Raw genomic sequence first — 24,451 nt, forward strand, 5'->3', positions numbered from 1 at the left:
CTTAACAAGTGTGCGAAAATATGATATGAAGGCTTAAAGCAAAAAAGGCTTAACTCAGGTTTATTGTATCTATATCATTCTAATCTAGGACTCAAAAAGGACTTAGTAATCCTAATAGCTAGGTGTGATGACACCATCATTAAAGGAATAGCTTATTGGATTCCATCCGACTACCAGACTCACCAGATATCCTATATTCGGCTACCAACTCATCGGGGTACCACCACCCGACTACCTAAAATCAACCATCTAAGATCCCCACTAACCATGAAGAAGTCTAAGCCCGCTCTTGCCCTTGAGCACGGCTGATCGATCAATTTTATACTCTACAGAGTCTGCACATTTTACCCATAAGTCGTGAACAACTCTTTTGCCGGTACCCGTTAGTACATTACACACTTCCAAGGTGTACGCCAAGAGATCACTACAAGGCCGTTACAAAGTTCCCGTTGAACTGCAAGCACCCACTAAGGTTTCATCGCTAACAGCGATTCCATCACTGCATAAACCCCCTCTTGTGCCACTCAACTATCTAATGGTGCTTACAAAACCGGAGGGGTGCTAATTATTTAGCCAGGCTATACCCATATAGGCCTCGTGGTTGCGTTGTTATGTCGGGTTACATGTCCATGAACCGGTCCTTAGAATATCAAACAGGTGCTCGCACATCACCCAATACGCACACAGTAGCCATACCAACCAAACCAACCTGCCTAGATCCCTATGTTCCATGTTGCTATAAAAGATTACCCAGACCAGTTCATGTTACATAGACCATTATTCAGATTGACATTTATCCCACCTTACTTGACAGCACAACTAAGCACTTCTACCCTTGACACCCAACTACAACATAGGTGACAAGGATAATTATGGAAAGTACTAATAAACCCTAAACATGTGATTCATATTGACAAAACATGCAATTAGAAAGTAAAAGACACACTTTCCTATAATAGGATCATTGTGATTAAGGACACTTGCCTTCAGTAGCAGGTTGCTCAAACTCTTCAAAAGTCCAGTCCTGGAGATTCACGAACTTCTCGTCTCCTATTGCAATCACACACACCAAAAATAAATAAGTATAACATCTAAGAAAAGTACACTAAACAAAAACAAAGCTATGAAAATCCTACTAACGGATAATACTCGCTACTAAGATCATGTGAGCGCAAGAATCACCTAAAACGGAGCTCGTATGAAAAAGTATGAGGGTTTTAAGCTTAGGGGGCTTTTCTGAAAAAGAACAAAGGCTAATTTGTAAAAATAAAAAGTTCTAGGGACTTATTTGTAAACTTTAGGGACCTATTTGTAAATAAGTAAAAGTTCAGAGGGCTGAAAGTAAAATAACAGTACTAATAGGGGTATAATTGTGAAAATAGTAAAGTCTAAGGGCCTAAATGCAAGATCACCTAATTTCAGATATTAAAGGATTTATTTTTGAATTGAAAAACCTAATAAATGCATCAGCAGGCTGACTGGGCTCGGGTGGGTGATGTGGCTTGCCACGTAGGACAGAAACAGCCATACGGCACGCTGATGTAGATCACATAAACCCAGTCATCAAAAGTGGACACGTGGCACGATCATATTGGCTAGCGAAGAGGTACGCTAACTCTAATATCGGCTGTCGATCAAGAATCGAGCGGCTTACCAGCTTCCTTCTTCCACCGGGCGATGCGAACAGCGGCATGAGGCTCCGATGCGGCGGCCGGAACTTCGCCGCCGGTGTCACGGGTCTCTGACGGACGGCGAAAAAGCTTCACCGAGCGTCGAGGATTCCGTTTGAGGCACGTGTCGGCGTCGGCGTGCGGCGGAGTGGCTCGGCGACGGTGAAGGGCGGCGACGGAGGCTCAATGGCGGCTAGAGCTCGGATCCGACGGTGAAACTCGACGGCGAGAGGTCGTGGACGTCTAGCTGCGGTCAGCAAATGGTGTCGTGAGCTCGAATAGCATCGGGGAGGCGCAGGATGGCACGGTGATGGCGAAGGGATGCAGCGGAACTACAGCGGCATTGTAGGAGCTCTCTGGTGGGGGAAAATCGAAGGAATTTGGGGGCTTAGGTGCGGTGGAGTGAGAGGAAGCTCGGGCGAGGGTTGGATCAGGGTTTTATACCCGCGGGAGGGGTGGTTGTGGAGTCAAGGGAGATCGGGGTCGTGGATGTGCGCCGGCGGTTTTGGGCAATTGCAGAGTCGAGAGAGAGATCGTGGCAGAGGTTTTGGCCAAGCGGGCACGGAGGCATATCGTGGGTGCGGGTGCGGTGCAGGTGCGAAGAACGGGTGCCACAAACGCAGATGAGCTTTCCCCGTTTGTTGGTTTCCCAGCGTCACGCATGACGGCATGATCGAGAGAACTAGTGGTGGATCAGGCTAAGTTACTGATTGCCGAGCTGCAATTGATAAACAAAGGTAGTACTGGTAACTTCCGGTCGGCTGCCGCGATGTCGCCGTCCTGCTAGCGTCTCAAGCTTGGCCCGATTACTTTTCTGCTTCAACTCTCGGTCGATTTTAGCCCAATCAGACTAATTTGCATGATATTTGGTTGTAGCATTTGTCTTCTCTGCATTTCATTGGTTGTAGCATTTGTCTTCTCTGCATTTCAAGGAATAGCAATGCAGATTTCTAGTTAAGGAGAGTGTTGAAATTGATCTCGATAAACAGCTATCGTATCCTAACTAACGAGACCGAGAGATGAGGAGGAGTCCCGTCTCCATACACACCACAATCGGAGACGCAACCAACATATGTTTGCGGTCCCGAGTCAAGCATCGCCATATAAATAAGGGGGTCAGGCGCCTAGTAAGCTTATCCATCCCGTGAGGTTCTATGTTTCCACAATTAATGTGGTGTTTGATATTAGAGCTAATGATCATTTGCATAAAGACTTGTTTTAGTATCAAGATTTGGTATTAGAGCATTAATTAGCCCTAATCATACCCAATTAGACCTAATAGACTTGTTTAGTGTTCGGTTGATGCTAATTGATGGTCAAAAAGATTTCTTTTGCTACCGGTTTAGTAAATTGGCCATCAATTGAATGTTCTCTAGTCTAATTGGACTCGAACTTGAAAGATTAGTGTATATTAATAATGTCTGTGATGATTTTTAGCTATGATTAGTGTTGAATTAGTGCAAATGTTTATGAATTAGGGTTCTTTGTCTCGGATTAGGGCTTATTTTCATGGTTCAATTATGTTTATGTGCATGTGTACGGTTGTTTTTGTGTTTATGGGTTCAGATTGGGCAATTTCGGAGTTGGTCGAGGTCCTTTTGGTCTCAGCTCAACAATAAGAAGGAGGGGAAATCAAATCCTTTTGAAGAACCCTACCAAAATCCCCTCTGATCCCCAAAAATCCGTAACCCTAATCCCCATGAACTCTCGGATTGGAGCCCTAAACCAAGAAAGAGGGGGGTTACGTATTTTGTATGCCTCAATCATCGTCCGAGCCGCCTTCAGCCTCACCTCCAGCAAATTGGCCACCTCCACCTCAGATGCGCACTTCCTAAAGGCACTGCCATCCCCTCCTTGCTGTCGTTGCAATTAGAGGTATTCTATTGGGCTCCCCTTCTCGCCGCGTGTGCCACCTTAGCGGGCACCGCCATCGAGCTAACCGACGGAGGGGCGCATGACCTAGGTCACACATGCGCTCTGGCGGATAGGCCTACAGCGGCTCCCTCATGGTCTCTCTCTCTCTCTCTCTCTCTCTATCTCTCTCTCTCTGTCTCTCTCTTCTTGCCGGTGACGGTGAATCGGCCAGACCCGCCACTCTCTCTCTCTCTCTCTCTCTCTCTCTCTCTCTCTCTCTCTCTCTCTCAGCGCTATCGAAATGAGAGGGAGGCAAAATGGTCCTTAGAGTTAGGGTTTCAGGGTCAGCCAAGGATTTTGTCCTGGCGAAAAGGGCAGCGAACTGTCGATCGCGATAGACAGCTGAAAATCATCGCGCGTTGGCCCGTTGCGCACTGAGGAGGCCTTGGGCCGCTCCCTCTAGGTCGAGCTGGCACATATGCGCATGGGCCACGTGTGTTAAGTGGGTCGGCTCAGTAGCCGGGCTAATTCTTTAAGAAATTTGGGCTTTTCATTTTAAATGAAGATTTTCAGTGATTTCTAATGTTTTATTCATTTAAGCACTGGTTTAATGATATAATTGCCTAAATAATATCATTTTATGTGCTAAAAAATTACAATTAATTTTCTCTCGATGAATTGGACCTGACCAAATCAACCAACTCGGTCTTCAAACGTATGCTTACTAAGTGCTGTGAAACCAATGGTGAGGGGAACCAATGTGAAGATTTTTCTGAAGAATTTTATGGTCAATTTATGTAGGTTCATAATTACTTTCTAATCAAAGTTGACTGTAATTATGCACATTTATGTGTTCATTTAAATTCTTTTTTGTTTTATGTCCAACGGTGATGTAGATTAGAGTTTTAATTTTTTTTTGTATGACTTTAATCAGACCAATGTAGGGTTATTTTTGTGTAAATTATTTCTTTATGATAAATTTTCTAATTTGGCCCAACTTTTCTCTCTAGCTCTTAATTCTTCCTCTGTTGCCACCACAATTGATGACATAGAGAAACTTACGGGGAATAATTTTTCCTCTTGGAAGGCAAAAGTGATAGTTGTCCTTGGCATTTTGAACCTTGACTATACACTCAGGGTTGACTCTCTCATTGCTCCCGCCATTGGTATGGAGGATTATGATGAATTAAAGAAAACTTATGATGCATTTTTTGGGAAGTGGGAGCGGTCAACCATATGTCATTTATGAGATAATAAGGAACTTGATATCAGATGCTATAAGGGGAGTAATCCCAAACTCAGAAAAAACTAAGACGTACTTGGCATCCGTGGAGGAGCAATTGAAAGTCACATCCAAGGTTTATGTCGATACACTGATTCGGAAGCTCGTCAACACTAAGTATAATAGGTTTGATATCATAAGAGAGCATATTATGATGATGACAGACATGACTACCAAACTCAAGGGCATGGATATATAAATTTCTGATGGTTTTCTTATCTACTTCATTGTGACCTCTCTCCCTCCTGAATTTTCTCCCTTCAAAATCAACTACAATACTCAAAAGGAGAAATGGACCATGAGCTACTTGATTGTGTTGTGTGTCCAAGAGGAAGAGAGGTTGAGGGTTGAAAAAAAGATTTTGTTAATCAAGTTAGCAGCTCTAGGAACAAAAGAAAATTCCAAGATGATTTCAACTCTAAGAAGAAGTTGCATTTCATCACTAAGCACGATAAGGCAGCGCAAAGGGCGCTCAAGGCATCTGCTCCTACCTCTCAAGAACCTAAGGATGACATATGCCACTTCTACCACAAGAAGGATCACTGCCAGAAAGACTGTGTTGATTTCTTGAAGTGGCTTGCAAGAAAGGGTAATGATTTAATAATGTTTATTGATGAATCTTTTTATGCTGATTTCTTCCTTAATTCCTGGTGGATTGACTCAGGTACCACTGTGCACGTTACCAAATCCTTACACGGATTCCTTATTGCGAGAACGCTAAGAAGGGGGAGCGAAGTCTTAAAGTGGCCAATGGGAAGGAAGCTGAAGTTGAAGCTGTCAGATCCCTTCTATTAGTTCTTGATAGTGGCTTCACACTTAGGCTGAATAATATAGTTTATGTTCCTTCCATGAGGAATATTCTTATTTCAGTTTCGATGTTAGACGATGATGGCTTTCATTGTAATTTGAAAACAATAAGTGCATTCTTAAGTTTAATTCAGATGTTATTGGTCTTGTCATCTAATAAGACAAACTTTATATGCTTCCTCTTAATGAATCATTTGTGTCTATTAATGTACGCGATGTAAGCCATAAGAGAAAGAGAAGTACAATTAATGAGACTTCTTCGAAACTGTGGCATTGTCATTTAGGACACATTTTGAGAGGAAGAATAGAGCGTCTCATTAAGGAAAAGATTCTCCAACATTTAGACTTCTCCGACTCTAACCACTGCATAGATTGTATTAAAGGAAAATACGTTAAGCAAACAAAGAATTTGGCCACTCAAAGCATAGGGTTATTAGAATTAATTCATATAGACATATGCGTTCCTTTTTCTGTGACATCGGAGAATGGTTTTGATTCATTCATTACATTCACTGATGATTTCTCCTGTTACAGCTACATCTACCCCATTAAGGATCGATCTGAGTCTCCTGATAAATTCAAGATTTTTAAGGCTGAGGTAGAAAATCAGCACAACCTAAAAATTAAGGTAGTGAGATTTGATTGTAGGGGAGAGTATTATGGGAGACATGCCCCTTACAGGCAAATTCCTGGTCCTTTTGCTAGATTCCTTTAGGAAAAGCATAGTAGTCTAATATTCTACACTTGGTGAACCTCAGCATAATGAGGTAGCTGAGAGATGCAACCGCACGCTCATGGTCATAGTGCAAAGTATGCTCAGTTATTATAGTTTATCAGTTGGATTGTGGATGGAGGCGCTTAAGACAACCATACACATTCTTAATTGGGTTCCCAGTAAATCAGTTCCAAAAACACCTTACGAATTATGGTCTGGGAGAAAACCCTCTTTGAAGTATTTGCGTGTGTGGGGTTGTGCAGCTGAAGCTAAAGTTTTTAATCCACATATTGGGAAATTAGATCATAAGACAGTTAGTTGTCACTTTATCGGGTATCTCGAGAGATCAAAGGGGTATCGTTTTTACTGTCCAAATAGGATCACTAAGTTTGTTGAAACAAGACACACTTTATTTCTTGAGAACGGGAATCTAGAACCCAGGAAAGTTGATCTCAAGGAAAAGTGGGTTTATGTTCCTACACCGCTGATCCAAGAGCCCTACATCCATATGCCCCAGGTGGTAGCACCTTCAGTAGAAACTAACGTTAGTGCACCCCCTGTGGAGGTCTTTAAAATTTCTAACAATACACCTAACGATGAGCCTCAACAATCCACTGCAGGACCCGGTCCTAGTCCTGCAGTGCCTAATGAACTGATCAAGAGATCACAGCGTGACAGGAGACCTACCACCTTGAACTATTATGTTGTCTACATGAATGAGAATGTTAATGACATAGGGAAGGCAAAAGAGGTCATAATGAGTGAGCATTCGTCTGAGTGGCTTAATGCAATGAATGACAAATTAAAGTCTATGAGCGATAATGATATATGGGATCTAGTAGAAATCCCCGATGGATCTAAAATAGTAGACTGCAAATGGGTCTACAAAACCAAACATGACTCTAAGGGGGACATTGAAAGGTTCAAAGCAAAGCTTGTAGCTAAAGGCTTCTCGCAAAGAAAAGGGGTCGACTATAATAAAACTTTCTCTCCTGTATCAAGTAAGGATTCTTTCAGAATAGTTATTGTGCTATAGCACATTATGTTAGAGTTGCATTAGATGAATGTAAAGATGGCATTCCTTAATGGTGATTTAGAAGAAAATATTTACATGGCTCAACCAATAGGTTTTTGTCGGAGGATTAACTCATATCGCAGGGATCCCAAGAGACCCCTTTTTAGAGATTCGGCCGGGGGGATGATCCTGAATAAGTTCGTCGGAGAAATAAATGAAAGTGGATGTAAATGCAACGGCCGTTGGTGGGGGATGATCGACCTAGCGCAAAGAGGAATAAATGCACCGGAGTTTAGACAGGTTCGGGCCGCACGGGGGCGTAATACCCTACTCCTGTATGGATGAATTAACTGTCCTGAGGGAAGTCCCCCGAGGATGTATCTGGTTACAAGAGTATTGTGTCTAACTAAGAGCTTGAGGCTCCTTGTTTCTCGGCAGAAGCTCTGCTCAGGCTAGCTCACAATGTCTTCGTCTGTTGGCTTGGTTCGTTGTGGGGTTCGTCTTCTCTGTCTCTCTTTTTTTCTTCTTCTTTGTCCCTCCGGTGTGTCGACTCTTTTATGCACTCGCCGGCTACGACATACCCCGAACGGGAAGGAAAGGGTACAAGTTCCAAGACGCCATGACTGAAAAAGGCGTCATCATTTTCTCTGGGCGAAATGACTGGGGCGGTGGAAAAAAGCGCGGCGCGTGTCTGGTCACTCGTCACTGTGGACGCCCTGGCAACGGGCGCCGTTGAGAGGGCCCACCGGGCAGCCACAGAGGCACCCGGCGTGCCCGCCCTGTCTTGTTCCTCTGCCACGGCAGGGCGGCAGGCGGAACGTCTTGATCCTGGCAATGCTATCTCGAGACACACCGGGTGATACGGGACGAGACCCGTGCAATTAATAGCCCTATGCCCCTCTGCCAAAGCATGGCAGGAACTGACGCTGCGGCGGGAGCAGTTGGACATGTCAGGCCGCGCGTGCTCATTCAATGCGGCCTTGGACCTCTGACAGGCAGACACCTCATCGGTGGGCCCCTTGGGGGCCTCCCTGGGTCGTCGGGGAACCGAGTGCTCGGGGGTACCGTTGACCTCCCCGAGCACTCTCTCCCGAGAATGCTTATCCTCGTCCTCGGGGCACCGGGTACTCGGAGGTACCGTTTACCTCCCCGAGCACTTTCTCCCGAGCACTCTTATACTGATCTTCGGGGAACCGTGCGCCCGGGGACTGCTGCGCGCAGTCCCCGAGCACTTTCTTCCCGGGACTTAGCTCTTCTGATCGTCGGGGGACTTGGGTGCTCGGGGGCGACCGGGCGCTTCCCCGAGCACTTTCTTCCCGGGACTTAGACTTTGCGGGTCATCGGGGGACTGGGGTGCTCGGGGACCGAGGATTGTGGCCCCGGGCACCTTCTCCCGGAACTTAGACTTTCCTCACCTCGTGGGGGGAACCTCGCGGGGTGGTGCCTCGTGGCGGACAGTTGGCCTGGCCTTGGGACTCAGGGACCCCCGGTTCCTGATACACCGATAGTTTTGTTGTGGAAGGCAAGGAATATTTAGGATGTCAACTTGAGAAATCAATTTATGGCCTAAAGTAAGCGTTTAGGTAGTGGTAGTTTAAGTTTGATAAAGTCATTAGAAATTTTTACTTTAAAGAAAATAAAGTTGATAACTGCATTTATGTGAAGTTTAAATGGGAAAAATTCACCATTTTAGTTTTTTCTGTGGATGATATCTTATCATCCAGTAGCGATAAGGATATGCTATTTAAAACCAAGAGATTTTTATTTCCTCTAATTTCAATATGAAGGATCTCGGTGAAGCTTCGTATGTTCTTGGCATTGAAATTCACCGAAATCAGTCCAAAGGAGTATTAGCTTTATCTCAAAAGGCATACATTGACAAAGTACCAAAGAAATACAATATACATAAGTACTATGTTATGCCTACTCCTATTGTCAAGGGTGATAAGTTTGGGACATTTCAATATCCGAGGAACCAGTATAAAGTTTATCAAATGAAGTCGGTTCCTTATGCTTCCGTTGTCGGAAGCATTATGTATGCATATGTACGCACCCTGACTTAGCTTTTGTTACCAGGATGCTTGGCAGATATCAGTCAAATCTAGGACCGGGCCATTGGAAAGTCGTTAAAAAGGTCTTTTGCTATTTGCAGGGCACTAAAAACTACATGCTCATATTTAGAAAATCGGATAACCATGAAGTTGTTAGTTATTCAGATGCAGACTTGGTGGGATGTGTGGATACTAAGAAATCCATGTCAGGTTATATCTTCGCCCTCGCTGGAGGAGCCATCTTGTGGAAAAATTCCAAACAGACACTTACGTCATCGTCAACAATGCAGGTTAAGTTTGTAGATGTTATGAGGCTACCGGGTAGGCTGTATGGCTAAATAACTTTATCTCGGGATTAAGAGTGGTCGACAGTATTTCAAAGCCACTTACGTTGTACTACGATAATCTACCCATATTTTTCTATACGAGTAATAATAAGTCAAGTGGTGCTGTCAAACGTATCAACATTAAGTATCATGCTGTGAAAGATAAAATTCATGATCAAATAATAAGTGTCAAGCATATAAGTACTAAGTTAGTGCTTGTGGATCGGCTCACTAAAGGCTTACCACCCCATATTTTTTGTGATCATGTTGCCAGCATAGGGTTATTGGAAAGCCTATGATTCTAGATAAGATGACCATAAAGCAAACCAACTTCCATTAGGAATAACGAATTTTCATTTTGAGATAAAGTAACATATTATAGGTATTTGGGTTTCAGTGGTATTTCATTAGTCTAGTAACTCTTTGCCTTAATATGTTGTTTCATTGAGAGTGGGTTTATAATGTTAGCCTTACAATCAAGGGGGAGAATACTATAATTAATCTCGACAAATGTCTAATGTATCCTAACTACCGAGATCAATAGATGAGGGGGAGTCCCGTCCCCATATGTGCCACGATTGGAGGCGCAACCAGGTTGTGGTCCCAAGTCGAGCAGCGCCATATAAATAAAGGGGTCATGTGCCTAGCGGGCTTATCCATCCCGTGTGGTTCTAAACACCATAATAACTCCTCGATCCTAACACGACGCTGAATCAACTCGAAGACCGGTGCCGTCATCACCATCGCCTCCATCTGCACCGACACACCAATGACTACATTGACCACACGTTGACCACATCTGCACGGACATCTTCTTCATGCCGACACTGCGTCAACTCGCTACACCAACTCTTCTACATCAACAACACCTCATCGATCAACTCTAGATGGCATCCCCGAACGTTGGTATGTTTGCACGCTTATGCAATTAAGGTGATGTTTGATATTAGGGCTAATGATCATGTGCATAAAGACCCATTTTAGCATCAACAGAGAGAACCCCGCTCCAAGATCCACTAGATTATATAGATATTTCAAGTTACCACACGTTTTCAAGCCTGATTTAGTTGACTTCAGCCTATAAAAAGTGTGTGTCTCAAACCCAATCACTTGCATACATAGCAGTACTCACAGTTAAAGCTAGCAGCCATAGACACCAATCAAAAATACTTGACATTTTGGATATGATCCGATCAACTTTTTTTAATTTTTTACTATAATTTTTAAAATATTTAGTTTTAAAACATGAAAATCATATGTGTATATTCTTGAAGAATACTTTCATAATCTCATAGATTTATTAAATTTCATAAATAAATTTTAGTAGAAGATAGTGATCGAAGTTATTTTTTATAATGGAAGATTTATTAACTCGTATTGTTACATCAAGATGATGCAACCACATAAGAGTTCACCCGCAATCTCTACATGACTAGGATGTACACAGCCGGCATTGTGTTGCTAGAGAATGTGACCAGGAGTAGGGTGTTAGACCAGACGACGACGGACATGGAGCAGCTGGAGATGTTGCAGTTCTCTCAGGTGCTGAGGCATGTCATCTTCTGTTCGTTGGGATCAAGCTTTTTCCTTTGTAGGGGCCTTGTGCAGTAAACCCCTACGTGCGGTCCCCTGTCGTTGTAAAGTAGTAAAGGTCCTGAAAAGCTTTCATAAAGAGGGGTAGTTTTGTGCATAAGTATAGCATTTTTGGTCAAACCACCGAACCACACATCTTTTTTTGGTGGGAGGGTACTCCGAGTAGTCAGTACCTCATAGGACCTTGTTGACACAAAAAAGATGTCACGCCAAACATTGGGCACTTCGTGTGCAAGTCAAACTGAAACTTTCATGGAAGGTCCAGAAGTTTCGGTTGTCCAGAAGTTTCGGTAGGCCATCCGGAAGTTCCAGTTTGGACCGGAAGTTCTGGTTTGGATACTCAGCGGGCAGCACTGTCGCCATAGCACTGCGCCGTTGAGCCTTCATTGTCACCCACGCTCGGGAGGGACCCTGTCAGAGTATAGATGGCTGGTGTTTTGTTCTTGGTCGTCGAGATCAAGAACGGGAAGCAATTAAGGTTGGAAGATAGAGCTAGGGCAAAGAAAGTAAAAATGAAAAGACAATGAAATTGATTTGATTTGATTGGGTGTTGGTGGGTCTCAATCGGCCATGGCTTCTATATTTATAAGGAGTCTTGCCCCCATTTTGAGTCAGAATCTATCAAAACTCCCATTCAAATCCGATTCATCTCTTTCCTAAAACTTGGATTTGCTCCAGACCGGAAGTTCTGATCGCAAAAGTTGGAAGTTCCAATATGGTTGGAATATCAGGATTCATTTCGGAACAGGCTCCCGGGTTCAGCTAAAAATAATTAATCAGATGTTCGGTGTAACATCGGAAGTTCCGGTGTAACATCGGAAGTTCCGATATGGCCGGTCCAGATTCGTTCTGGAATGGGGCTCTCGGGTTGAACAAAAACATTTAACCAAAGTTCCGACCTGAATCCTGATGTTCTAATAAAACTCCGATGAGAACAAATTCCTAAACACAGGACTATCCAGTATACACAAAAATCTAGAGGTTCCGAACTGCTAAATTTTCCAGAACCGAAATTCATCATAATATGCCAATTTTGTTCGTCAACACATGCCCAACTATTTTTTGGTAAAGCTTGCGTGTCAAAAAAAACATATCCTCTCTATTTCTACGTTTATTAGGGTGATGATCAAGACATCGGTCATGAACATTCCTTAGGATGATGATAACTCATACATCATCCATATTTCTTATAAGCATCTTGCCCTACATTAGGATAAAATTTCTTCAATTATTGCCCGTTAATAGCTCTAGGCAATTTCTCCCCTTGCAAAGTTTCTAACAAATAAGAATTTTTAGGGACGATACTTACAACTTTGTATAGACCTTTCCAACTTGAAGACCACTTGCCAAACTTATTGTCCTTCGATCCAACAGGCAAAATAGTCTTTCACACAAGACCTCGAATCTGAAATGACTTTGCTTCTACCTTCTTGTTGTAAGCTTTGGCTACCTTAATTTGTCTTCCTCAATCTCTCTCAAGGTATCCAACCTTTTATCTATCACTTCATCAATCATGTCCATCATTAGATCATAATAATCCGCAGCTGATAGGTTATTCTGCTTGGTCAACCTTAAAGCATTAAGATTTACTTCAATAGGTAAAACAGTTTCTTGTCCATAAACAAGTTCATACAATATTACTTTAGTGGCACCATACCTAGATATACGATGTGCCCACAAAGCCTCTGATAGAACCTCATGCCACCTTGTAGGATGTTCCTCTATTTTCTTCTTCATAAGCTTAATCAAAATTTTATTACTAGACTCGGTATGATCATAATACGGAGATGAATTGAGAAGTTTAATTTTCAATGACTCGGCAAATTCACGTACCTAACATGACATGAATGAAGTACCTTGATCCGTAGTCAAAGTTTACAGAATGCCAAATCTATGAACAATATGCTCCAATATAAATTCAATTACCTCCTTATGTGTCATGTTCTTCAGAGGAACAACTTCAGCCCATTTAGTAAAGTAATTCGTAGCAACCAAGATGAAGCGATGAACTTTTGATGATGGAGGATGTATTTGGCTGATAAAATTAAAGTCCCAACCTAAGAACAACCATGGTTTGGTAATAGGATGCATTATAGCAGCATGAACTAATTAAATATCACCAACTTTTGGCATGCCTCATATCCTTTATAATATCTAAAATAATCATTAAGTAGAGTAGGCCAATAAAAATCAGTTCTTTTCAATAACCACTTCATCTTACACGCTTATTGATGTGTGCCACATATGCCTTCATGTACTTCAACTATAGTAACTCTTGCTTGATCTGAATCCAAGCACTTGAGAAGCACACCATCCATGGTTCGACGATATAGATCATTATCCAATAATGTATATTTGAAGGTTTGTTGCTGAATCTTTGTATCAACATTTTTGCTAGGATCTTTCAAGTAATCAATGAGATGTCTTCTCTAATCTTTGGATTCAGCAAACTCAGCATTTTCTCCCACTATAGAAGACATAACTGAACCCAAAAACTCATGTTCGGCTATACAATGATCAGCATTTCAAGCATCAGTTTTCCAATCACAAAGAATTTGTCTCTATTAACTTAATAACCGAATGCTTGTTGTGCTAAATCGTTAGCTCTAAAATTATCATCTCTAGATACATGATTGATAACAAAATCATCCAAAATAGCAATGATGTCTAGACATTTATCAAGATAACTATTTAGCGATCCGTCAAAATATTGATAATTACCGAAAACTTGCTGCATGACTAGTAACGAATCACCAAAAGCCTCTATGTTCTTTACATCCATGGAGCTTAAAATTTTTAATCCTAACATAAGAGCTTCATATTCGGCTTGATTATTCGTGCAAAAATACTCTAGTCGACAAGATATCTCAAAAATAACATCTCTAGGTGACACAAAAACAAGACCAACATCTTGTCCAACCCCACAAGCTAAACCATCAAAATAGAGCTTCCATGGTTTAATAGATATAAAAATTGACATCCAAATCATGCTTATCATCAATCTGATGGTCAATAATAAAATTAGCTACAATTTGATCTTTTATAGATTTCAAAAATTCATAAGCCAAATCATATTCTATAAGTGCATAAGCCTGTTTGCCAATTCTACCACTTAAAATCGGTTTTTGCAACATGTATTTACCACACAAGTACTAGATAACAAATAATGTCTCAACTTTGTGCAAGCACAGTATAGTGACCAGTATAATTTCTCAATAGAGACATACATTGTCTCCGTCTCCAATAAACGTCAGCTCAAGCAAGCAATTATGTGCTCTTTACTATCATTTTCTTGCACTAAAACAGCACCAATCACATCATCTCCTGTAGTAATATATAGCCAAAAAGGTAATTTGGCTTTAGGTGCCTAAAGCACCAGAGGAGGAGTCAAATATTTCTTGATTTCATCAAATGCACACTGTTGTCCTGTTCCAAGTAAATTCGGTCTCATTTTTCAACCAAAGTATAGGTGTAAAAGCACTAACTTTTCTGAATAAGTTTGATATAAATCTTCTAAAGTTATTTAACTTACCCAAAATTTCTACACATCTCTCTTACATGTGGGTGCTTGAACATTTTGTATAGCCTCTACTTTACTAGAATCTACCTCTATGCCTTTCTCATGTATAATAAAATAAAGCCTAAAAATTTCCCAACCAACATGCCAAAAGCATATTTTAGTGGATCCATTTTCAGGCCATATCGATGCATCCTTTCAAAAGATAAACGTAAATCGGCTAAATAAGAATCATTGCAATCCGATTTTTCAACTATGTCATCAATGTAAACTTCTAGTATAACACCAAGCAAATCATGAAAATTAAATCCATAGCTCTTTGATAAATAGCACATGCATTTTTCAATCTAAATGTCATGACTACCCATTTGAATAAACCAACAAAACTAGGACATCGAAAAGCTGTTTTAGATAAATCTTCTTCGACCATAAAAATTTGACTATTATCAGCATTACCATCAAGAAAACTAATTATTCTATGTCCTAAAGCATCATTAATTAACACGTCGGCTATAGGCATAGGATATTCATATTTAGGAGTAGCTTTATTCAAATCTCTAAAATCAATGCAACTCGTAACTTACCGCTACTCTTGTTCTTAATCAGGACGATATTGGAGATTCAATCAGCATAACTACATGGCCTAGTAAACATCTCTTTCAACTATCGGTCTATTTCTTCTTTGATCTGATCATACATAATAGGATTAAGCCTTCTAGGTGGCTATTTCTAGGGTCTAAACCCCGCTTTAATAGGCAATTGATGTTCTACTAACTCTCGATCAAGCCCCGACATCTCATGATATTTCCAAGCAAAACTGTCAACATAATCTCTAAGCAACTCGATTACTCTAGCCTTGTAATCAGCTTTCATATTATTGTTTACAAGCGTCGGCCTTGGAATATTACCATCACTGATATCAACCTCATCTAACGGATTGGCCAACTAGAAAAATTGTCCTAACTTATCTAACTCATCTAAATCTTCAATGGCTTCACAAATATCATTCATATTTGACCGATATTGCTCTATATGCTTTTGTGGTCATTCTAAATTTCTATCTCTACTCATTGATACACTACATTATTGAGCCGATTATCACAAGTCAGCTTTACAACCACGGGTATAAATTTTTCCTTGGAGACACTAAAAAAATCATAATCCAAAAGATCAAGATCCGATAGGCACTTAGCATTACCATATCTCCAATCAAATGAAGTATCTGCCAAAGCAACATGGACCAAAGTATCCTCTTGTATAATTTCCATCATCCACCCATTGAACTAAAAACCAATGCAAGATAGAAGCAACATAACTATTCACATGAATCCAATCACATCCAAGAATAACACTATAATTACCTTGCACCTCCACGGTGAAGAAAACGATGGATAATGTCTTGCTTCCAATAGTGAGCTCCATAGAGAAAACACTCTTGGCCTCGTTAGAATTATCTGCAAATCCATTGAGCACCAAATTAGTCTTCACTAATTCATTATCATCTCTACCAAGCTTCTTGAAAACTGGATATGGCATCAAAATTACTATAGCTAAACCATCAACAAACAATCTTCGTTTGGCGAAGCATCAATAGTGTGCATCGGCGAATCACCATAATCAATTAATTCCTCATATTACTTTTCATCTCGCATAGGTGCCGGTGTTGTTATTGGCAAAGGGGATGTTGTAGGAGCTGTCATGGCATCTAGTTTTAGTCTCCATTCTTGCTTCACAGGTTGCATAGGCTTAAGTCATTGAAAGTATCATCCCGCGGTTTTTCGGCTTGTTATTCCATCAATTCTCGCTTGCGAAGCCGCTACAACCTTCTCTTTTTTGCGTGAGATAAGCTGGAGCAACACTACCTCAGCTATAGATATTTAGAAAGTGGTTTGCTACTACTTGCTTCATCATTATTAGCCTTTGGAATAACATGGACAGCAGTAGGTACATTTTCAAACATGACCGATTTATTGCTAATAATAATCGGTCCTTTGCTAAGCTCTTCGGCGGCCACTTTCATTGAACCAATCTCAATGATATCAGCAGCAGTGGTCCTTATTTTATCAATATTAGAATATGAATTCTGAATAAAAACTCCTCTCTCCTTGACCCAGTATTCTTTCCTCACATTTTTAGCATGTTGAACATCACTAGACCAATTGGTATGCCCCAGTCAGTCATGGACAGCACGTGATAATCTATCAAACACCAGCCTATGTTGTGTTGTCCATCCCGGATGAAAAGGAGAAAATGGCATAGGAGGATGAGGCATCGACATACCGTTATAACCCTAAGTTGGGTAAGGAGGAAAAGGCATCGGAGGAGGCATCCATGACCATGGCGCCAACTCAATTGGTGGGTACAAAGCAGTAGCATGGTCCTTCTTTGATTGATGGTGATCATGAACTTCTTGCTTCAAAGGTGATCTTGACCACTTGAGATTACTTGGCCGATTCCCATGTGTCTGGACGGTCTTATCTTTCTCATACTTAAACAAAAGTTGCTTAAAAGTAGGCTTGAGTTTTTCAACTTTGTCACGTCCCTTTGCTTCATTAGTCTTCCATTTTCAAACCTCCAGGCTCTTTGGTTTGATCATCTTTGGTTCAACATTGCCATGCCCCCCGACGGTTGAAGTTTTTACCACAAACTTGATTGATTCTTTGCCTTCGGGAGTCCTCTTAAGTAGCACTTCTCTTAGCAAATTTTTATTCTCTCCCAAAGGTTTAGGTCTTTCTTCGCCAACGATTACATTTTCCCCTTTAGTTGATTCAGCTTGAGTTGGCCGAATTAGAATGCTCTTATCTTGGAGATCAATGACATTAACCGGGAATGGTTGTTTGTCCACTTGCATCTCTATAAATTTCAATCATCCTTCATTAATGGCTGATCGAATCTGTCGACAAAAAATATTGCAATCGTTAGTAGCATGAGAATAAGAGTTATGCATTTACAATAAGCTCACCTATTCAGCTCTTCTAATGGTGGAATTACATGACCATGAGCTAGTTTAATTTTTTTTCTCTTGTAGAAAATAATCAAAAATTCTATCACACTTTGCCACATCAAAAGTAAATTTAATCTCCTCTTGCCGATTCTTAGGAGGCATTAGCTTAAGAGTAGAGCAAACAATCCCAATCGGCTACACATATATCAACGTCATCATCGTCTGAATTTTCAGATCATATTCAAACATATGCACATTAGAATGATCGACTCTAGATTTATCATGTGATTTCTGAAAATTTCTAGACTCTTTAGTCCGGTTTTTCTGTGTTAGAGCTCTTTGTAAGACTTGACTAACATCCTAAAATCATAACCCTCTAGCTTTTTCTTAAGATGAGATAGTAAACTCGAATAAGCTAATTCGGCTAAATCTTTTTCAGAAAGTGTCAAGTTAAAATGCTAGTTCTTTTTTATCTCTAAACCTCATAATATAATCAGCAATAGGTTCACTGTACTTTTGTTTAACTGATATTAAATATGAAGTCTCAATTCAGTATCAACACTATAAAAATATTCATGAAATTTTTCTTCTAATTGAGACTACACATGAACCGAATTGGGAGAAAGAGATGTAAACCAAGTAAAAGCAGTTCCAGGCAATGACAAAGGAAATGGTCTAATTTTAAGCACATCACTAGAACTAGTTTCACCTAATTGTGCAAGGAATTGACCCACATGCTCCCCAGTTGTTCTATTATCCTCCCCGGTAAACTTAACAAAATCTGAAACCTTAAAACCATGGGGGTATGAGATTGTATCATGATGCTCGGGATCTGACTTTTGGCATGCACGAGCTTTTCTACTAACATCTAAGCCAAATTGTTCTCTTAGTATAGTAGCTATTTGTTCTCGCATAATTTCAGTATAATCAGCCACAATCAGATTAGGGTTAGCTATTGCCTAAAGCAACAGTGTAGGCATATTTGGCACATAGGAAGTGATAGGAGGTGGTGTAGTGAGGTTTTGTTCATGTATTAGCCCATAAGGGATTCTTGATCCTTGTGGTGGTATGGGCGGAACACAATATACTATGGTTCGATAATAAGGCGTTTGCACATTGGGATAACTTTCGGCTCTTTGAGCCGAAGTTGAAGCATAGGGCCTAGCATATGGTGTTTAATATGGGTTTTGTGTCACGTCGGTTTTAATAGTATGAGAGGTAACATGATTAGGTGCAATAGTACCCATAATATTTTGGCCATCATGAGAATTATTTGAGTAAGGATAAGAGACACTAGTTAATGCCTTAACAACAGTAGATGGGATTGGGGCACTAACATTACTAGCAAGAGGTTTTTTCAAATTTTGTTCTTCATGAATTTGTAAAACTAAAGGTCAAATCTTTTTAGCCAATGTATCATCAACCATCTGTTGAACACTATTAGCCATGGTTGCACTAACAGAATGATCAATCATACTAGCAACTTATTCATACGAGGGAGAGGGTTGAACACTTACATTGGTCGGTACCTTAGGACTTTGATTGGTGGGCGGTGCAGAATCTTCTTTCTTGAATATGCCTTGCCGAGTATTCACATAGCACGAGAGCAGCTATTGCCAACATTGCTCTAAGTCGGCTTCAATCGCCAAACGCGCCTCTTCTGACAACTCGTCGTAGGACACAATAATGATGTTGTCTTTATTGATTTCCAAGATAGACATGCCATAGGGTTTTAGAATTCGACCAAGAGATAGCTGAAAAACTTCTTCCCCAGCGAAATCACCAAAAAGTGTGTTGAGGCGAAAAAAATATCATGCCAAATACTAAGCATCTCGTGTGCAAGTCGAACCGAAACTTTCCTAGAATATTCGGAAGTTCCGGTTGGGTCTGAAAGTTCTGGTCGGTCATCCGAAAGTTCCAGTTTGGACCAGAAGTTCCGGTTTGAATACTCAACGAGTAGCACCGTCGTAGTAGCACTACACCGTTGAGCCTTCATCATCACCCACGCTCGGAAGAGACCCCATTAGAGAGTAAATGGTCAGTGGTTTGTTCTTAGTCGTTGAGATCAAGAACGGGAAACAATTAAGGTTGGAAGATAGAGCTAGGGCAAAGAAAGTAAAAACAAAAAGATAATGAAATTAATTTGATTCGATTGGATGTTGGTGAGCCTCAATCGGCCATGGCCCTTTATATTTATAGGGAGAGATGGGTTTGCCCTATTTTGAGTCGAAATCTATTAAAACTCTCATTCAAATCTAACTCAATCTCTTTCCTAAAACTCGGATTTGCTCCAAACTGAAAGTTCCGATCGCGAAAGTTGGAAGTTCCGATATGGCCAGAATATCCGGATTCATTCTAGAATGGGCTCTCGGGTTCGGCTGAAAATAATTAATCGGATGTTCCGGTTTAACATCGGAAATTCCGATATGGCCAGAATATCCAAATTCATTCCGAAGTGGAGTTCTTAGGTTGGACAAAAACATTTAACCGGAAGTTCCAATCTAAATCCGGATGTTCTGATAAAACTCCAGTAAGAATAAATTCTTAAACGCCGAACTATCCAGTATATAAAAAATCCGGAAGTTCCAACCCAAATTTCAAAGTTTTGACTTGCTAAATTTTCTAAACCAAAATTCATCCTAATATGCCAATTTCGATCGTCATCGGACCTTGACCTGCCTACTCAGGTCACCAGTGGGGATGTCGTGCCCTTTGTGGATGGTAGATTGCAGGGGCAATTCAATCCTCGGCATGCCCTGGAAATGGTTAGGATTTCCTTGTCGTCTATGGAGGAGAGGAACAACAGGCCGACGATAGACGACATTGCCAAGGCTCTTACAGCGTGCGACGACGAGGATGAGCACCCTGCGTACAGGTCATGAGTCGTGACCACCCGGCTAATGGCAAACTAATTTCATGAAATGCAACTGTAGTAATGGAGCCGGAAGTCTGTCACTGCAACATCACATCAACGTTACTAGTACCTGTTCATATTCATTAGGACAATATTAAATAATTGAAGTCTAGAACATACTTAACATTTTCTGTATTTTTGTATTAATGCGATTCAGAACCATGGTAATAGGTAGAAGTACTATTATCTCAGCGTTATTTATAGTACAACTGCCAATTGTAATAACGAAATGCACAGGTTCTCGAAGCAAAATGTTAGCGTTCTGAGTAGTGAGTAGTAGATTACTTTATTATTAGCTGCACGGTTGTTTCAGTCTTGTAAATCAAGCTGAGAATTGTTAGCGTGAGTGCTCGGCAATACGCATCCTGTAAAACGCTAATTCTTCTTCTATCAATCAATGATACGCACCAAAAAAAATTGCTAAAGAAAACGTCAGTGCACTTTTTGGGCTCTGCCGAAACGGAAAAAAGCTCAAGGCGTCTGCAGCACCGCTGGTTTGTTGAGTGCTACTGGTGCCCTCACAGCTCACCAACGCGACGGGCATGGAGGACGTCGCGTGCCCCCGGTTCTGCCTGGGCGTGAACTACGTGACCTGCCCGTCCGGCTCTGAGAAGCTCCCGACGAGCTGCAACTGCTGCTTGGCGCCCAAAGGCTCCATCTCTCGGATGGGACGCAGTAGATTTGCTGAGATAACAATGTAGTGCTTCTTGTGTGTTCAGTGTTCTCGATCCATATATGGAACAAGGACTAGCTAGCTGCAATATGCATGTAATCTGATAGGGATGAGGACAGAGCATTAATAGATATTCGTGGATTTATATTAGTACAACTTAATCAACTAATTAATTATTTTTATTTAGTTAAAATAACTAGTTAGTTAATTGAGTTGGATTAAAATAGTTTTACAGGTCGTTCCACGTCCATCCCTATAATCTGAACCAACCTGCAGGTGGCAAATAAAACTTCTATTTTGTTTTGGTAGATTTTTTGTGTCCCATTCTCGGTGTTATTCGTCTCTACACGATATTGTGATGGTCTAGCGATGCCATGAGGTCATTGAGATCCATGCGGCGGATTTGCACTGTGTTGCCTAAGTGCCCACCGCACGCCTGCACCATAGGCTGAAGGAACTCTTTTTTCTCACCTTGCATTGCCCACCATTTTTATACGTCAGTCAACCGACTCTTGCTCTCAGCCTAGTCAGTTTTACAATCTGGTTGTTTCAGCTTTCAGATTATAGTTATCATAATTTACAAGTTAAAATAAATATGTTGTATCGTACAATCCAGCTTCTAAATTGTAACAATCTAGCAATCCGTCTTCCACTAGCTTTTATAATTATACAATGCAGTTTTCATAATTCACGATCTATATGCTACTTTTCACAATCTACAACTGAAACAAACAAACCCGATCATGAGTGTGGGCAGCGGAAGGCCACAATTCTTTCATCCTCCTCCTCCTTCATCGTTGTGCCTGAGCTTGACCTCCACCACCCATGATCCCCTGCCGGTTGAACTGGTGTATTCAATAGGTTGAAGTAGGTTTTGAAAAATGTTGAATCAAGTTTCTAAAAATGTTGAGCTATTTCAACAATTTTATGAATTTGTTGTGACAAGTTTTTTAAAATGTTGAATGTGTATTATGAATTTGTTGAGTAAGATTTCGCAAAATATTGAATCAATTATTTCAAATTATTGAAAGGCACAAAACTACAAACATAATGAATTAGTCACAAAGATTAGATAAAAAGAAAGAAAAAGAAAAAAAAGAAAGAACCTGGGCATGACCTTTTCATGCGCACTGGGTGGACCTGGGCCTCTTCCCCGCATGCTGGGCCTATTGTTCGCGGGCTAGTTCTAACTTTTTTTTCACATGCACTGCACATAGGGAGACCATCCAATTGCGCCGTAGTACCGGAAAGTAAATTCTATAAGACTCTTCACCAAAAGATCCCTACAAGACAATGACTAATATCGTCTTTTCCTGATCTAACGGTTGACATGTGTAACTAAAAGAAAGGAGAAGGACACGTGACATACATAAAAGGGAGTCTTTTTGTGAGACTAGATCTTGTAGAATTTCTTTCTATGATACCGGTGCCGGAAAGTCGAGTAGCCGCTACCGAAGTCTGAAGAAATGAGGTTCCATTTTATTTGTTTTTTTCGTGGTCTAGTCAAATTCGGTATAAGCTGCAATCAACACCAGTTATTAGTTTATTGTTACAGCGGGGATTCTAGTCCAAGATCCATACATATATTCAAGTTTATCAAGCGGCCGGTCAGCAATTCCAGCCTGACTTGGTTGACATCAAACTAGGAAAAGTGTGCATTTCAACCCAGTCACTAGTGTCATAGCATGATAGCATTACTCCTGAAGCTAGGCAGTTCTTATATAAGAGCTCCGAGGTCAGGCGATGAGTGAAGACACCACCTTCGCCGTGCTTGATCGGAATCAGCTGGAGAGTGAAGCAGGCATGGCTACCTCCAGACTTCACATCACCTGCGCTCTCCTCCTGATCGGTAAGAATTCCTAATCTTAGCAACTTCCTTGCATACTACGTATATCTTAAACTCCTCAGATTGAAGTCACATCTATCTAGTAAGGCAAATAAATACCATGTTTCCGTTTGACAAATAAATACCACATGGTTTTTGTGCACTTTAAACACAATTAGCTAGTAAGGCCAGGTTTAATTTTGGTTGAATTTGTTATTATATTTGGGTAGATCAATAAATGAAGATCTGTCCGCGCGCGATGTGGTAGATTGATAGTAAGCATAGGCTTCATCAGATCAGTAGCAACCTTAATCAGGGGCAGATCCCGGGGAGGAGATCTGGGGGGCTCCAACCCCCTACTGACCAGTAGCAACCTTAATCAGGGGTGGATCCCGAAAGGAACCCTTACTGCTTTGCAGCCAATGTAGTAAGTCCCTATGAGTCCTCTTCCTCTTCTCTCCCAAACAATTTTTTTTGCTATGGATGAGAGAGAGGAAGAAGAAAAGAGAGAGTGAGAAGAAGAGGAAGATGAGTTAAAGAAAGAAGAGAGAGGATGAGCCTCTTCCTTGGCTCCTCTTTCATTCACCTTAATGTAGGGTTGTCTATGAATATATATACTGTCTTTCGCACCTGATGTGTGTAATTGTGAGCCAAGGCGTCTTGCTGTTGGGGGAGGGGCATAAGGGCATGGAGGCCGTCGCTTGTCCTCTCTACTGCCTGGACGTGGACTACGTGACCTGCCCGTCCTCCGGCTCCCAGAAGCTCCAGGCGAGGTGCAATTGCTGCTTGACGCCCAAAGGCTGCACGCTCCATTTCCCGGATGGGACGCAGCAAACTTGCTCTTGAACCAAGAGCTTCTTGTGTTCATGGACCATACATGGCCGAGGGTGCTAGTTAATGACAGTATGTAATCTGAAGTTCTGAACCGACCTGCTTACCTGCAGGCGAATAAATTAGTCTTTTTAAATAATGGAATAAATTAGTCTGGCGTGTGTGTTCATCGTTATGTATAATCGTCGACTTGCACGGCTGCACGCACATCCATCTAAGAACTGTTTCTTAACGACCGGTTGCAAGGTTGTGTATTTCTGCTGCCTGATTCTGTCTTGGAAGAGGAGTTGGACAGATAAACTGCAGAACGCCAGAATTAACTCATTTTTTGTTCTCGAAAAAGAATTAACTCAATCTCTAAACATAGTCAGGGAATGCATTAGCACAGAAGATCTGACGGCATTACCCGTCTGTTTGGTGGTTCCAAACTCATA

General features: G+C 41.2%; 1 protein-coding gene across 1 annotated transcript; it reads left to right on the forward strand.

The window, feature by feature from the left end:
* The first annotated feature begins 23,051 nt into the window (after window positions 1-23,051).
* LOC133908920 (uncharacterized) lies at window positions 23,052-24,192 on the forward strand. The gene is made up of 2 exons (XM_062351147.1): window positions 23,052-23,210; window positions 23,842-24,192. Exons 1-2 carry the CDS (start codon window positions 23,105-23,107, stop codon window positions 24,030-24,032), a joined length of 297 nt encoding a protein of 98 aa, XP_062207131.1. The 5' UTR covers window positions 23,052-23,104; the 3' UTR covers window positions 24,033-24,192.
* The last annotated feature ends 259 nt before the right edge of the window (window positions 24,193-24,451 follow it).

Source organism: Phragmites australis, chromosome 1, assembly GCF_958298935.1.
Source record: "Phragmites australis chromosome 1, lpPhrAust1.1, whole genome shotgun sequence".
Taxonomy (NCBI): Eukaryota; Viridiplantae; Streptophyta; class Magnoliopsida; order Poales; family Poaceae; genus Phragmites; species Phragmites australis.